At 43.9% G+C, this 17,247-nt stretch overlaps 1 protein-coding gene across 1 annotated transcript in view; it reads left to right on the top strand.

Annotated features, from left to right (window-relative positions):
- Positions 1-2,513: 2,513 nt before the first annotated feature.
- efr3a (EFR3 homolog A (S. cerevisiae)) overlaps positions 2,514-17,247 on the top strand; it is a 123,324-nt gene continuing 108,590 nt past the window's right edge. Inside the window, exon 1 of the mRNA XM_070844490.1 lies at positions 2,514-2,546. Within this exon, the coding sequence (XP_070700591.1) occupies positions 2,537-2,546 (10 nt within the window). The 5' untranslated portion in view covers positions 2,514-2,536. The remainder of the gene's footprint in view (positions 2,547-17,247) is intronic.

Raw genomic sequence — 17,247 nt, 5'->3', positions numbered from 1 at the left:
GTTAAAGTGTATAAAACATTGTTTATATTCGTGCTCTTAATCAAACTGTCCCACTCAGATTCATCAATTTCTAGTGTTTTACAATTACGGTTTATTTTTTTGTAGCTTAGCGGTGATGCTGTGGTTCTTTTACAGCCTGACGTTAGCTTTGTGCTTCTGAAGCATTCATATCTCAAAAAATAAAATAAAAGTGGTGCTAATTTGTGAAGATCGTGCTGAACAAAACGTGAAACTTCTGTTCTGCTGTATTAATAATCAATAATCCCACTTGGTTTATAGTGCTAGCGGTAAAAACACGTCATCTGTGTCTCATTTTATTACTCCGGCCTTTCGCTGTGCAGGCTGCATGTGTAACTGGGACTGACCTCCTGACCTGCTCAGCTTTAAATCCACACTGAACACTTCCTGTGGGTTCGAGCTGCTGCTGCTGCTGCTGTCCATCAACGTTTTAACCTCTTCAGCTCATCAAATCAGACTGTTGTCTGGTTTTGTCTGCTGCAGTAAACACACATTAGGCTGGTTAAATAACCTTAAAGTGACTGAAACAGGCTCTGTTCCTGTGTGGTGGTTGACCACCTCCGTCACACTGTGCAGTTATGACATGTGGGCGCTCCTGCATTAGAGTAATTACACAAACATGATCTTTTTAAGTATTCATTATTTATTTATTCTTTTTTTTTTTTGTGTCGGGCCGGGGTGCCGCTGCCTGCTGTCAGTCATTTGACTTTAACAGACGCTTGGCATGCCATCTGTGGGGCCAAAGCCTTTAATCACCTCTAAGTCCATTGGACGGCCCAGCAAATGTCCTTAAGAGCTTAAAAAGCACAACCAGCACACTTTCACACACATTTACAAATCAGCTCTGAGTGGTATTTTTGGTGGACAGCGTGGGACCGTCAGCGGTGGTCTTAATGGCAGCATATTCTCCTGTGAAATCATTAGTAATGATGATTAATGACGACGGCCTCCCTTCCCTTCATTACACTAACTGTGTGTGCACGCGTACGCAGCGATCCAGTGGGCCTAACGAGATTAAACACATCATCATGAGGGCGGACAGATTTAGCACGAGTGGCCTGAACGTGGCACATGGTCGAACGGGTCTGACCGGCCCGGAGAACTACAAGAGGCGATACGAGGCCGCCGTTAAAATGACTAAAGCAGAGTGTTTGAGTCGCTCACTGTTGTAGCAAAGCCCCTTTGTAACTATTGTAAATGGACCTTTATCATGTTCATTGTTACTGTTGAAGTAATAAAAGCAAGTCGTCCTCCTCTCATGCTAAACACACACTGAACATGTATATGTATATATAACTGTATAAACTGTATATATGAGTATATTTATTTATTAGTGCACCAGTTTTCATTATGCATTAGTCTTCATGACAGTTCATTCATTCATTTTATCATTTATATATATATATGCTGTATATCCCCTGTATGCGACATAGCGTAGCTCTCCGAGTCAAGTTTTACTCAGTACTTAATACTGCTTCTTATTTATAATGTGTATCTATTTGAATTTATTCTTATAATGTATATTTGTATACAGTTTCCCTGCAGACTTTCATTTTTTGTTTAGTTTTGTTACTAAATTGACCCAAAGACACACACAAGAATTCCAAGTACCTGTCTTATATATATATATATATATATATATATATATACACACACACATACACAGTGTATATATATATATATATATATATATATATGTATATACTGTAGGCCTATATATACTGTATATACAAATAATTCCATTCAGAATAGAATAAAATAAAGAAGAATACCTATATTTATATATAATGTTTATTAGTAGAAAGAAGAATAAAGATATTTTATTTCTACATTTTAACTTTTCTCTTGTTATGAATTTAAAAGGTTGAATTCAAATGTGATAATTTGACTTTTAATCATTTGGCCTTAAAAGTTAAACTCATAACACACTAAATCCTTCATGGCGGATGTGATGAGGTGAAATCAGCCACCTGGTCGCAGGTGTCCGTAATCAGACACACACACACACACACACACACACACACACACACACACTCTGACACACACACACACACACACACACACTTCCGTGTTGCCTGTCACCGTAAAGCAGGAAGCACTGTAGTAATGTGTAGGAGTTAATCTGGCCGTCCGCTGTGTACCTACAGGTATGTCTACAGGTATGTCCGCCTCTCCCCCCCCCCCCCGGTACGTGCCCCCACCAGCCCCGCGTGCCCCGCTCTGCCTCCGCGGGGTTCGGGCTCCACTGAGCCGTTAGCTTCCGCGGCTAACGGTCCGTGTTTACGGGGCTGCTGCTCGGAGTACCGGCGGGCGGCGTTAGCTCCGGTACCGGGGCTGTGAGCGGCACGGCTCGGGCTCGCGGTGGGTGTTTAACGTGTGGTTGGAGGCTCCTGAACAGGTGATCTGGTGTTTCAGGGTCGGTCCAGGTGAGGCGGAGCAGCAGCGGCGGCTACATGGAGGCTAACTGAGCCGGAACCAGGCGGTGCAGACGGAGGGACTGCGGTACTTTAGCACCAGGATGCCAGGCGGTAAGCTGTGTGTGTGTGTGTGTGTGTGTGTGTGTGTGTGTGTGTGTGTGTGTGTGTGTTGCATTCAATGACACATTAATAATTTCCATGAGGACTGAAGTTTAAAAAAAAAAAAAAAGTGCAGTGTTGCGTTCACTGTCACTGCTTGTATGTTGCGTTTAATGACTTTTACTGTCAATATACTTCTCTGTTTTTTTGGCAATAACACAATATTGTCATGACTTCAAGTAAAATCAAGTAAAAGTCATCAGTAAATATTGGAGAACAATGATCACTTGCTGTGTGTGTGTGTGTGTGTGTGTGTGTGTGTGTGTGTGTGTGTGTGTGTGTGTGTGTGTGTGTGGTGTTTAATGACACAGTTTCGGCTAATTATAACAGCTCCATAAGGATTGAAGTTAAAAAAAGGTGCAGTGATGCGTTCACTGTCACTGCTTGTGTGTTGCGTTTGAAGACTTTTACTCTCAATATACTTCACTCTGGTTTCCGGCTTCAAGTAATAATGAGATTATTGTAAAAACATTCAGAAACTGTCAAATATTAGAGATCAATGATCACTTGCTGTGTAAATAAGTGTTGCGTTTAAAGACACAGTTTTGGTTTATTATAACGGGTCCATGAAGGTTGAAGTGCAGTGATGTGTTCATGTGATTATTGTGAAAACAGTCAAGTAAACATCAGAGAATACCGACAAAGACTGGAAGTGTGTGTTGAAGTCCTACGTGTGTGTCAAAGTGTCTAAACTGATTGATCCTCACATTAGTCTCCTGATCAATCGATTTAATCACCTCCATCATAACTTCTCTGGGCCCAAGTTGATGCATTCAGGTGTCCAACAGTCCGAAAACACTCAGACGTTCAGTTTACCATCACAGGAGATGCAGAACGCCAACATATATAAAAACTCTAGCAGTGGTAATCAATAAAAATGATCAGCATTCTTACTTAAACAGTGAATCTGTTATCAGATCATAATTAATATCACCTCTGACCCCTTCAAGTAGAGACGTTTTCTGTACTTTCCACAACTTTTCAGACACATCAGAGTTTAAATATTGTGACAATAGATGATGTAAAAGCAATACTGCTCAAATTATTGATCTATTGATTGATTAAATGCCTCACAGTTTTAATAATCACTTGTTTATTTACATTTATTAAGTAAAACATCTTTTTAATTTGAGGATTTTAGCTGTTGTATCACTGTAAACTGAATATAGGAGCTACTGTCAATCATTAGTTGATCGATCGCTGCCGCAGTCTGAGAAATAAACCTGGACGGGTGAAATTTACCCACGTGCCTCGGCGAAAAGCGGTTCAGTGGTTATCTTATCGCTCTGCATTGGACGGGAGAGTTGTGTGATTCCACAGGTCAAAGGTCAATCAGAGCAGATCTGCGGCAGGGCCGATATGAGACTGCAAGTGAAGGCATCACGGACGCAAATCCAGGTGTGAACACATCTGTATACAGGTGAATGTGTCTGTAGAGGCTCGTGATGCGTTCACTGTCACCTGTTTAGCACGTGAGGAGGTGGTTCTGTGAATCATTGATGTATCTTTGTCCTTAAATACTACTTGGTGGCTCTGTGTTGGTTCATATTTAATGAGGCTCTGTGGTGCGTTTAGGTGAACGTGTGAAATTGAGTTTTCGCTGCTCCGGAGCAGCTGTTGACCTTCTCTCCGTTTTTTTTTAATTGAATCCAGAACATGTGCCTGTACTCGGTGTCGCCTGGAGCTCCTGGTTTCTCACATTTCATCAGATTCTCGGATTCTTGGGTGTTTTTTGCAGAGAGGAAAACGAGCCGACTGGATAAACTCTGCAGTCTGAAGTATCTTTTTCACTCCTTCTTTGATCAGATGGACTTTTTATTCTTTATCTCATAGTTCCTGGTTTAAATCTGGTGTTTTTCCAACCTGGGTCTGGTGCTCATGATGCTTCTGACTCTTCCTCTACTGCACACGTGTTTAACAGAAGATTAGCCTCTGTGGCTAACTGCATCAGGCCGCTTCCTTTAGTTTGTTTCAGTAATTTGTTGGAGCAGCTGTTGACATTCTGCATGTCTTACAAGCTCGACGGCAGAACCACTGACCTTTTTATTTAGACTTTCACGCAGCCGGCTGGCCAAACTAGCAGCTTCATATGACGGCATAAATTACTGTCTCGTGGTTAATAAACCAGACTCTGCAGGCCTCTTATTGTCTGTCAGTGCTGGGTGTTTTTTTCTCCCATGTTTCCTGAATGCTGCACTGGGCCAGACGTCGCTTAACGATGGTCGGCTTAGTTAATTGGCTAAGAGTTCACACTGTAAGTAGAGCTGCTCTGAATAATTTTGACACTTCTTTCATTATGTTTTTATGGCGTTTTGGTGTTGATGCCAAACAGTTGGTGAGGGAGGAACACAGGACAAAGGTCCAAAGGGATGTTTCATGTTCCCTTTCAGGGTTTTGGAATAATGGGTCGTCCCCAGTATGACAGTTTTCTAGCCAACAATTATAAATTAAATTACTGAAGTTACCAAAAAATGTTTAATCCTTTTGAACATGACGGCAGATATTCAGAGCTTCATCTGAAAACCTCAGTAGGAGCTATGAATGTTTAAAAAAGGACGTTCAGTACAGCCCTAAAGGCAAGCAGAGACGATTAGTTGGTTAATCGATGAGTTGATCGTCAGTTATTGATGAATACGTTGATGCCCTGTTAATCGGTAACTTATTTTTCAATGAAAAATGGCACCATGTCCCAGTTTTATCCTCTCGGATGTGAAGAGTTGTTTGTTTTTTGATGCTAAACTGAATGTTTTGGGGACATTTAATGAATTAAACTTGTGCTTTAGGGAGCTGTGGTGGGACATTTTGCAGACCAGCTCATTTATAATTGAACGCAGCAGTAAACTTTACACTGGAGCCTGTGAGCAGGAAATTAGTCCCATGAAAAGTGTTGAGCTTCTGACAGTTTGTTTCCTGGTGTAGGTGGAGGAAGTCACACTGACAATAAAATGATCGTTTACGGTTTGGATTTCTCATCTTTTTCAATAATTCAACAGTTTCCTGCTGCAGCACTGTCAGTGTGACACATGCTTTAATACCAAACAACACTAGAAGAAGATGAAACGTTCTCTAACTCCTCACATTCATTCATTCCTTCCTCCATCTTGGCTGTAACCTCTGTAATCTTGAACACACCTCTGGGGGAGCGCGGCGTAAATAAACGTGATATGAGGCTTCAGAAAGTGAGCGTTCAGGTTCAAGTCACGTCCGACGGGGTTTCTATTTTGGGAAAGTTGGACTTTGGGCGCCCTCGCCTTCCCTCTCCTCCAGCAGCTGCTCTGGCAGGTAACCAGCTGCTGTTTACCGGAGAACCGTTCTCCTCCAAAAAAAAAAAACCCAGTTGGCTGCCGACACACACACAAAGTAGGATGAGAAACCAGAGCCTGTTGCCCAAAGAGTCCCCGTCCAGACGGGCTGGTTATGTGTGCAGCAGTCCCTGGTGGAGCAGGAGGAGCAGGAGGAGCTGGAGGAGCTGGAGGAGGTGGAGGAGGTGTTTCAGACGGCACACGTGTCTGGATGTTGGCGTTTGGCTGCAGGCAGCGTCTGCAGCTTCAAGGACTGTGCAGCCCCGCGGGCATCACGTCTGCTCTGTAATTACTCCCAGTGGTAAAGTGCTGATTACATTAGCGGTAATGTGACACCTTCAGCATCGATCCCCGATGGGCCAGTGTGACGGCACACGTGTGTGTGTGTGTGTGTGTGTGATGCTGCTCTTACTGTTCAGGTTGGTTATTAATTATTCCCTTTTTAATCTGATCAGTATTTTCAGCCCAGGATCAAAACTAACTGTGAGCCTATTGTGTCTTTAAGCTGAAACAGAGATTATTATTCAGTTACTCTTGTTTTTAATCTCTTTTATCCCTGAATCACCCAAAAGCAGAGCTGGCTGATTAATTAGACAGACAGCGGCTATCCGGCTGTTTACACCCAGGCTGCTCACACAGTTTAAAGAAGGGTGGGTGTGGGCGTGGGGGCTGAGTGGCTTAATTACAGGACTTTCACCCAGGAGATCATGATATGAGTCCTGTTTGGGACTAGCTGACAAACTGTATTTGTATACTTAATAACTTCATCACTCGGTTCAGGAAAAGATTGATGGTTTGGATTAAAATAAATACAAATTCAATATGAAACATATATGAAGGCAGGTGTCTGCACACAGTAGCCACATATGCTTTTCTAGCCCGGGTTCAAATGGTGTTGTTGGCTTCTCAGAAACAGCATCTGGCTTCATTGAGTTAATACAGGTATGTGAATGTGGTCACCATGGAGACAGAAGTTTATATTCAGTTTGAAAGCACCCTAGTGCCCAGAGTGCCGATTTAAGTCGAAGCAAATCTCCTATAACCTCCTGAACCTCCTGTTTAAGGTTCCTGCGATCACTTCCGGAGCTCCGTGAGGACGTGCAGCTGTCGTTAATAAGAGATCTACTGGAGCCTTTTATCAGCAGCAGGTCTCTGAGATCCTCATCAGGACAAACTTTGACCTTTGTGGCTCCTGAACTTTAAAACTCAGCCTGTCTGTGGAGAAGCCTGCTTTTGTTTAGTGTTATTTCTTACTTATATCTGTGTTTTATATCTTTTCACTGCTGTCGGATTAAAAGGTCCATTTAAAGACCTGAAAACTTATGGAAACGTGTCTGAAGGCAAGAAATGTGGCAGTTTAACCCAAAGACAGAAGAGATTTTCACAAGTCAATATACAAAATGATGCAAAAGACATGTGAAGAATACTAAATATTTGTACTTTATTGATCTAATTCTCACCGACCTGTTGGTATGAGAAGCTCCTAAAGACTTCAAAAACACACCAGAAGCTGGCTTTCAGTCACATCACATGATCTTCCCAACCTCATTGATTTCTGTCCTGTTGTCGAGGGAACACAGATGATCAAAATGATTTCCTTTCAGGACTTTTCATCCATGTTTTCATTAAAGGTTGAGGCTGGTAATTCATCGAGATGGAACAGGACAAATACTATTATTAGGTGTTATAGCTTTCAGTTATTGTTGCTGTGGGTGGGTGGGGGGGGTCCACTGGCAGCACTGAATGATAACTGAGGTGTGTTTGATTCGCACACACAGACAGAAAGTGGATGGACCTGCATTGATTTGGAGTGCTGCTATTAATAAGCAACACTGGTTTCCTGTGTGTGTGTGTGTGTGTGTGTAGCTCTCACTCCTGGGTCTGTTGCGGTCTAGAGGCTCTCATTATCCTCAAAGTGTTAACCACCTCAATTAAGTCATTATGTAGGACAAACCCGCCGTCACTCACGCTGCTGCTGCTGCTGCTGCTGAAGCCGAACAGTTGGATCACAGCACGCAGAGAGAAACAGACGTATGGAAAGATGTCCACCGGGAAATGCTTCCTTACTCTCTCTGGTATTGTGTTTTCCTCACTTTGCAGAGAGAACAGAGAGAGTTTTTCCACTGAAGGTGGACAAAGTTGTCTCTCTGTCTCCCAGTGGGACACCCAGTCTGCAGAAGTGTGTAATTGGCAGTTAAAGCGGCACTTTCCTGACCTCCTCTTACAGTTTTTGCTAAATGTGACTGTTTCAAAGTGTCCCAGATGAGCAGCAGTCGACCGGCAGTCTCATTTGCTTGTTTTAAGACTTTGAGAAAAAGCAATTTGAAAAACCAGTCACCCAAAGTGTTTGTTTTCTCAGTAGAAATAAGGAAAAGGGCACTGAAGCTCTGAAGTAGTTACAATAAAACAGTCATTTAAAAGGCAGTCAAGAGAAATAGTCTTTTTAAATGACTCCAGTCAACAATCAGTGTGAAGACTGATGTGTTCAAGACCAACAGTGTTCATATCAGTGCACAGGAGTCCAAAAGAGGAAACACAGCACATGTAGAAGATAAATTACACAGAACCTGCTGCACTTAGACATTATGGAAAACACAGGCCTCGTCTAACTGCAGAACTTCCCTCAGAATTATCACACTTTTAGGTTTTCTTCACTATTAAAGTAATCTAGTGATAGTGGAGTGTTCCTCCGTGGGTGGACTGCAAACAGTAACTGGTAACAGCTCATTCGGCGTGTTTTTAATGGCCAGAATATGAACAACTATGAGCTTAAAAAAATGGGGCCCAAGTTGTAGCCAAGGAGGATTTCCTGATGGCCTCATGTCCAGCCACACAAAGCTTCATGTTTCTGCTCATCAGATCCTGGACATCATGTTTTAAGGTAAACAGCAGTGACTGACAGAGGGAAAACGCTGGTGTCTCCAACCCCTGCCATGCAGAAATGGATAGAAACCAGTTGCTGCCTGGAACTGAAGAGAAAATACATCCAGACATCTAAAGGCGTGTGGCCAAAAACTTTAACGTGCTGAGTTTGACCTTCGGCAGCTAAAACTTCCTGAACTAAAATCCAGGAACAACTGCTGTATGTGATTGAACCTAAACATGAAGGTCCGTTTGGTAGACAGAACTTGTTCCTGTTCCCTGCTGCACCTGCTGTTTAAAGCAGATAATTCAGAGGTTCAGTCCACACGTGTGGAGGAAGTGCTTTACGTTTCTACTTTGTTGTAAATGTGTCTAAATGGATCTGGACCACCTGCTGCGAAGGGAGATGAGATGAGAACCCCGTCACCCAGCATGCATCTGTGTCCCAGGCGGAACAGGAGTATTTGGGATGCAGGAGGAATCAAAGTGGATCAAACCCAGCGGGCCCGTGTTGTTTTGATGCTCCGCCGGCTAATTGTATGTGTGCAGTCGGTTCCTGTGCTCTTATAGGACGGTTCCTCCCTCAGTTGTTGGCTGTGATTTGTATGCATAGTGGAAGACGGTTTGTTCTGCAAAGGAGGATTTGGCCTAAATATAACTTCAAAGGAGACGCGCCTCCCTCTGTTTCCTCTGCCCGTTGCATCTTTGCAGAGAGGGAGGCTTTTATCTTTGTCTGCTTGTTGTGTGGCGCTCTGCTCGCTGCTTTTCTGCACTTTTGGAAGGATTTTTTACAGTTTGTCTCCGACTTGTTGTGTAGTCGGATGTTTGCCCGTGTCTCTATCGACATCAGACGGGTGTCGGCACAGAGAGGTTGTGCAGCAGAGCAACACCAGCAGGTGAAACGGCTGAGCAGGAAATAACAGGTTTATTTCAGTAAACACCTTCCTGCTTTTCACGCAGATACTAGAAATTACTGTATGTTCTAATTAACATGCCTCCATGTGCAGGTTGACAACAAAGTATTTGTATGCAAATGATGACGCATTGAATCAGGAAGTAAATGCATGTGGAAGACTTTGATGTTGAGGCAGACTAACATTTTGGCTCACTGGTAAACTACATTAAAAGACTTGTTCTCCGGTGATATGCATATGTCACTCATGTTTTCAGTGTGTTTGTGGTTCAAACAGCATTTAAAATGACAAAAACAAGTATTTTCACATCGGCAATGCTGAAATATTTGTATTATTTCAAATACCTCAACTGACATTTTGCAGAAAAATGCAGAAAATGAAGTGAAATACCGGATTAATAAAAAATACTTCAGTGTTGGACAGCAGTCCAGCCATGATGTGGTGCTACGAGCTACATGCTAACATCGGCATGCTAGCATTTTGGTTGGTTGATTTATTTCTTTATATTTATAATGGACCATAGCATGTAGCATGTTGCGCTAAACAGAAAGTAGAGCTGAGGTTGATGGTCCTAAACTAAAGTGGACACATTTAAGAAGAAGATGATGATGATGATGATGAAAACAGGCTCACCAAAGTTACTACAACTTCTCCTGAGGCAAACACTGAATGTCTGAACAACATTTAATGGAAATTCATCCAATAATTGTTGAAATATTTGAGAACGGACCAAACCAGCAGACAGTGAGACTGGTAGTGATATTATATATTTGACAGTATATACTGTATGTTCGTTTATCTTTGATTACTCGACAAAAAAAGACAGAAATCTTATCACATAATGTCCCGTTACGACTGAAGAAAAGCCGTTGAGGGAGAACCTGATCACGTTTCACACACACACCCGCTGAAATCATCTGTTATATGTTGACATTTCCTTTTCCTCTGAGCACTGGAAGGACTTCTGGTCCAAGTTGAGGTTTAAAGTTCATTCCTGTTCATTCTGCTCTTCTCAGTGAGGAAACTGTGCGTATATTTCAGGGGGTGGGTGACATTTACTTGCCGTTATTCAGTATTTATGGTGAGGCCTGTTTCAGGCTGACATGTCACCGTTAGTTCTCTGCTCAAGTCACCACAGAGATCCTAAATCCTCTGCCTCTCTTCTGCCCGTTTGGGTTGCAGACTCATGCAGCACCAACTTTGACTTTTACTACAGCTCCCAGAATGCCTTTCACCTCAGTATCATGTCTTATATGTAGATATAACTGTCCTCTTTGGTATGAATGTTGGCTCATCCTTGTTCCTCCTCCTCCTCCCCCCCCCGGCTCTGAAGTCTGTCCTTTTTTGGATGTTAGATGCTCTTTATCAAGTCTGTGGAAAGAATGTCTGAACACACTGACCTGAGGGTCTCCCACCGGCAGGAGGCAGACCCAGAGCTGCAGTTAAAGCTGTTTTCTCTCATTTCATTTGTATAATTGGCAAACAAAAATCATGAGACACAAGTTAGGAGCTTCTGCGGGCACGGGGGGGCCGAACCTGCAAAGACGCCATCATTTAAAAATGTTGGGCGCCTGATAGAGCTGCAATTATCAGTCAATTAGTCTGAAAAATAATCTGTAATTATGATTTGATGGATTCATTTTAAGTCATTTTTCAAGCAAAAATGCCTAAAAAACTTTTCAGCTGCTGATTAAAAAGAAAAAAAAAAAAAAAAACCTAATTAGTGGTTATGAGGAAAATCATCAATCCTCCAAAATCCTCATTGGCACAGGAAGTTTAGACGAGTCCTGGAAAAGGATGATTTCACTTGATTCTTCTGTTTCTGTGTTGTGAGGAACGATGGAGCGTCACAGTGATTTTTGTTTTTCCACTGTGTTTTCAGCTCAGCTCTAAAATTAGTGTGCGAGCTGTGTGACTAGCATGTGGCATGATAATATCTGCTGCAGCCATCTGTGACACACACACACACACACACACACACTTGTATTCTATTCTTGTGAGGACGTTCCCTTTGCTTTAACATGAAACCCAAACCGTAGCACTAAAACAGGAGGGTCGGATAAAACGCTCGTCTTCCAAAGTGAGCGTGCACAAACTCTAAAGTCCTGACTTTACAAAGCTGTACTCACGTTTGATTGATACCCTCAATTTCCAGAATCACTTCAGAAGAATGTCCCTGGTAGCAGAAAAACAACCTCACTTCCCAAAAATGTTGTTGCTTTCCAAAATTATCCTCAGTTTGCTAAATAGTTTGTACTTTCCAAAGTGTCTTTAGAGACGTCCTCCCTCTCCACAAACTCCCCCTTTTTAATACTAGCTGAAGACTTAAAACACTCTTGAATTAACTTTATTCATGACATTCCTGACCTCAAACCCCCCCAGGTCGTCATGAAAAAGGTCTTCGCTTTGGGAAAATGTCCCGATTCTCTCTGATGATAAAGAGATTTTCCTCACATTTAGAAATGTCCTCGTGCTCAGGGTCTAAAACTAGAACGGCTCCTCACATGGATAGAAGCTCAAGCGGCCACACACTGAAAAAATAATGCACACATCCAAAAAAACAACTTTGAGTTACACAACCAGAGGCCCACACACCCGCACACAGACACTGCACACACACACACACACACACACACACACACACACTCATACGCAGGTTTTAAAATGCTAAATTCCTTCAACAACAGTCCCTCTCAGTGAATCTGCATAATTACATTCCAATCAGGATGATTAAAACACCTCCAACCCAACACATTCACAGAAAACACACTCCGTCATGCCGTCTCTCCAGTGTGTACATGCATATGTGTGTGTGTGTGTGTGTGTGCAGGGTGTTTAACGTGCTCCCCCTCATCTCTCTGGAGAATCAGTATCGAGGGGGTTTGGAGCGTTTTAGCTGTTTGGACTCGACTCTGCAGCGCTGCAGCTTCACCTGCAGCCTCCAGCAGATCTGCTGCTGCTGCTGCTGCTGCTGCTGCTGCTGCTGGCGAGGGGAAACACAATCACTGCAAGGTCAAAGATGAGAGTCAGTGTGTGAGGTGGGGTGGGGGAGGGAGGGAGGGGGAGAGAGCGAGAGAGAGAGACAGTGAGGGTGGAAACACAGAGAGAGACACGGAGGCGTCGAGGTCCACCTGGCAGGCCGTCCTCTGCTTCGCCTCCAACAAGATGGATTCAGAGAACAACGAGTCGGGTAGGAGGCTGCTTTTTAATTTGAGACTCTCCTCTGTGTGTGTGTGTGTGCAGCCGTGCAGTACAGCCCCCCCCCTTCCCCTAGGGTGTGTGTGTGTGTGTGTGTGTGTGACAGTGACGGAGTAAGGGAGGCTAACAGAGTCCAGGTCTGTGTCTCGGAGTACAAGCCTGCACGGCGGCGGCCATTGATCTGCTCTGTGTCTGAACCATCGAGCCCACTCCTCCCAGCCGTCCAATCAGCTGCTCCGCTCCGCTTGACTGATGCACCTCGACACCAATCGGTGCCGCCCCACAGATTTCATATTATCATAGCAAGTGAGGGATGGGCCACGATGTGTGCTGGAGATGATTGATGATTTCTTTGCTCTGTTTTTGTTTTTATGAATCAAAGCTGGTGCTGTTTCACTGCAGTGTCACACCGAAGTTTAGCTCCTGGAAGTTTAAAATAACAGTATAAACACTGTTTTATAGATGGAGTATAGTCGGATATAGCTTTTTAATTTGTTTGTTTGTGTCTACAGGATGTTGTCTTTATGAAATCAGCCAGACTGTACGGTAAGACTGACCTCCTCCAGTCAGTCGGTCGATTGGTTGGTAGATCTGCTCTGGTCTGGCAGCCACTGGAGTTACTTCTATTAGGAGAAAAGCTTCTTTTTCCATTATGTTGTGTGTGTGTATTATTTTTATGCTGTGACAGGCAGCATGATGTGAGCAGCGGTCTGCACTGTTGCCTCACAGCCAGAAGGTTTCAGGTCGAGTCTGCTGACGGCCAGTTTGAGTCTTTGAGAACCTTCCTGTGCTGATGTGGGTTTTCTCCGGCTTCCTCCTGCAGTCCAAAGACATGCAGGTTATCTGGTGACTCTAAACTGCCCGTAGGTGTGAGTCTGGAGCGTCTCTGTGTGTCGGCCCTGTGATTGGCTGCTGACCAGTCCAGGATGTACCCACCCCTTTCCCTCCAGCTCCTCTCCACCCTGAAGGATAAGCGCTGTAGACAAAGGATGGATGGATCATGAATGTATCATATGAAGTGGACACCGAAGGCTGAGATGACCTTCCTGTCCTCTGGGTTCGGTTCAGGGTTATGAGCCCACTGAATGTGCGCAGTAGTGTTCGTCCCATCATGCCTCTGGCCCGGCTGTGATGTGCTGATTGGCTCGCACGACAGCGGTGACGTCATTCGGCAACAAAAGCAACTTTTCTGGGCTTTGGAAAAGTTTGGAAACCCCCCTGGGCTTAAAAATATACAATACAAAGAGCGATGAAAGACCTCCTTCACAGCTGCAGACGTCCTGTCAGACACACACACTGTCTTCTGCTCCGTGTCGTCTTGTCGGGGACGGGAAGACGATTAATGTGCTGCGATCCTGCACCGTCAACGCACACACGTCATTATTCTTCCTCCTATTCTTGGTGCGCCTCTTGTGCTTCCTCATTGGATTAATTAGCGTAGCGGTGGAACAGTCGCCCATCTGTCTGTTCGTCTCCCACAAGAAAAACACGTATTGGAGTAGAGGAAGAGAATGTGTACAGTGCAGTGAATGTAGAGTAATCCATGTCAACCAACATGTCAGTCGACCAACATTTCTTTGGTTGGCTGCAGCCTTTCTTTGCACACTTGTGTCTTGCCATTTTCATGCTTTAGTAGATTTGGAAGAAGAGGAAAGGAGGGTAAAGAGATGGGATGACATGCAGCAAAGGACCATAGGCCAGATTTAAGTTGGGACTAACCCTGATCCTGATACAGGTGAGCTACCAGAGTGCCTCATGTCTAGATATTCAACGTGAGTTTTACCATAGTAGAGAAAAAACTGGCCATGGACCCATTGTCACGATCCCAGATCAGCTATTTGGGGCAGTATCAACCTGATATGTGACACCAGTGTCAGTAACGCTGCATCCCCAGTTTGAATTCCACAAAATGTTTCATTTGCGGTCGGCTAGTTTTGCACCTCGTCCTGTTCAGGATTATTTCTGAAACATCAACACAGAAATGTAAAGAGCCCTTCACACTCGGCTACCATTCTGTTAATGTCGGACGGATCTGCTGACACAACAAGCTCTCCACCATGTTGTAACTCCGCTCTCCGTGCAGAGCCTCCGCTGCGTGGTACATACGTGACGTCTCTACATGCACAGACTGTGTCCACAGGTGAATCTGAGCATGAAGGACTGTGGCTGTGTGGCTGTTTGGGTGGGTTGCGGTCGTCCTTGAGCCTCGGGCTGGCAGATGTTTGTTTGGCGGCAGCGCTGAAGCACCAGAGGTCATCTGTTGTCTTTCATGCTCAATTAAGTCCCTCCCACCCGGCTACCTCGCTGCCGGATACATGCGTTTTTGTGCTCCTGCACTTGTGAGGACCCTCATCGAAATGCACGTCTAAACGGGTAAACCATTTAACCTGATTCTGGATCTAAAAGGAGGCCTTAACCCTCCAACAGGCCTCTGAAGAAGTACGTCCTCACTCTGTTAAAGATCCAGCTTGGTCCTCATAAAGATAGAGAAACAAGAGCACAAACACAAGCACTCGTCCTGCTGACTGTAAAATATACAGTATCACATACACACACGCAGTTACAGCAACATGCACACAAACATGACACAATAGCTGACAGCAACAATCAGCTGACTGAGCAGGACACACACACACACACACACACACACACACACACTGCTCACAGCGCTGCACAGCATACATTCATCTTGATATGCAAACACACACACACTGCAGGCAGAGATGCTCATACATGGCAGCACTGAGGTTAAAATATCAGCGCAGATGAACAATTAGACGGCGGTTGAATGGACGAGATCGAAGAACGGGTCAAACAGGTTCAGATTATGAATAGATTTATATCAGACATGCAGCTCGGATGAGTTCCCGTGCTTTAACATTACAGGTTATATTCAGGTTGAATGTTTAAACTGGTGCTGTGTGTCTCTGTTTGAATGTTCAGTGAGCCAAAAACACACAGTTCCCTCTTTCCCCTCGCTGATATCCAGCCACGCAGTTTTTTTGAGATGCATGTCTGAGATCTTTATCTCCACATCGACGGATCTGAATTGATTAACTGTGCTCGAAGCTTGTAGAAGAAAACAGCCATTCTGGAAAAGTGAAAAGCTTTGATGATGTTTTAAGGCTTTTTTTCTCGAAGGCCTCGTTTGTCAGGTAGCGTCATTGTGGCTGCCTGTCAGTTAGACTGTGTGTTTGCCTTTTAAAGGGATACTAGACATTGATTTAAGTGGTTGTATAAGCTCCCTCTCCAGAGTCGGTGCATTACCTGCAGTAGATGGCTGCCGGCTCGTCCCCAGTTTGGAGAAGCAGACTGGACTCCCAGCACAGATGTGCTGCTGTGGAGGGGGGGGGGCAGCAGAAGAATGGATTTTAGCCTCTCAAATAAAGAAGGCCCACCTAAAATCTAAAATCTGAACTGTACGCTATGTTTAGAATATTTTCACTGCTTTGTGTCATCATTAAGCTTTACTCTCCAACAGAACTGAAGTTGTTTTCTCTTTAACCTCGCACGCTTAAAAGCCACCAGACTCCATTGACAAAAACAGTAATTTAACACACCAGAACATGAGTTGCTGGTTTACTTTTTGCCTCGATTGATTAGGTCTTTTGTGTTATTTTGAGGCTTTTGTGTTTTTTAAATGGCTAGTTCAAATCCAAGCTAATGTGTCTGTTCACTGATTGAGCCAGTTTTAGCACAGCAAACCCCCATGTGCTGCAAATAAAATCCCTGTTTTAGTGAATGTAGTCTGGTGTGTGTGCTGTTTGTGGTTAAACCAAAAGGATCTTCCAGGTCTCTCTCTGTAGGGATCCTTTCCATGATGCTGTCACACACTTAGAATAACACTCTGAGCCTGTCAGTGGATCAAACAAGCTCTTTTAGTGGACCTACTGTGATCAGGTGCAGTTGTCCCAAAGGATCACGTTGCAGCCCGTTTGGTGGCTGCTGGCTGAGGTGATCTACTGGACCAGTTCCAACACTTTTACCACCTACCAGTCACTCAGACTCCAGGATAAGAACAGATAGGAATCACCAGAGTTTTCCTTTAAATCGTACTTATCTCCTAACTCATCTACAAATGAAGCAAAAGTTTCTTTCCTTTCCAGAAGTGTCATCAGCAGGAGAAATTAAGAACCAGCTCAAGGGGGAAAATCACCGGTTTGGTCAGTGCAGATGGGATCAAAATTAACAAGTAGCTGAAGTTCTAATTACAATTAACCTACTTTCCATGGATAAACTGTCCAAACGGGGCACGAAAATTACTCTCCTCCTTGACCTTTAGAGTGGAAATGATCACACAACCACAGGCTTTCTCAGCTCGTGTGCTTGAGGCTGCAGTTTGCTCCAGAGATGAAGGTGTAAAAAAAAAAAAAGACC

The sequence above is a fragment of the Pempheris klunzingeri genome, chromosome 15, assembly GCF_042242105.1.
Source record: "Pempheris klunzingeri isolate RE-2024b chromosome 15, fPemKlu1.hap1, whole genome shotgun sequence".
Lineage (NCBI taxonomy): Eukaryota > Metazoa > Chordata > Actinopteri > Acropomatiformes > Pempheridae > Pempheris > Pempheris klunzingeri.
The sequence above is the reverse complement of the archived record's forward strand: the minus strand, read 5'-3'. Positions and strand labels throughout refer to the sequence as shown.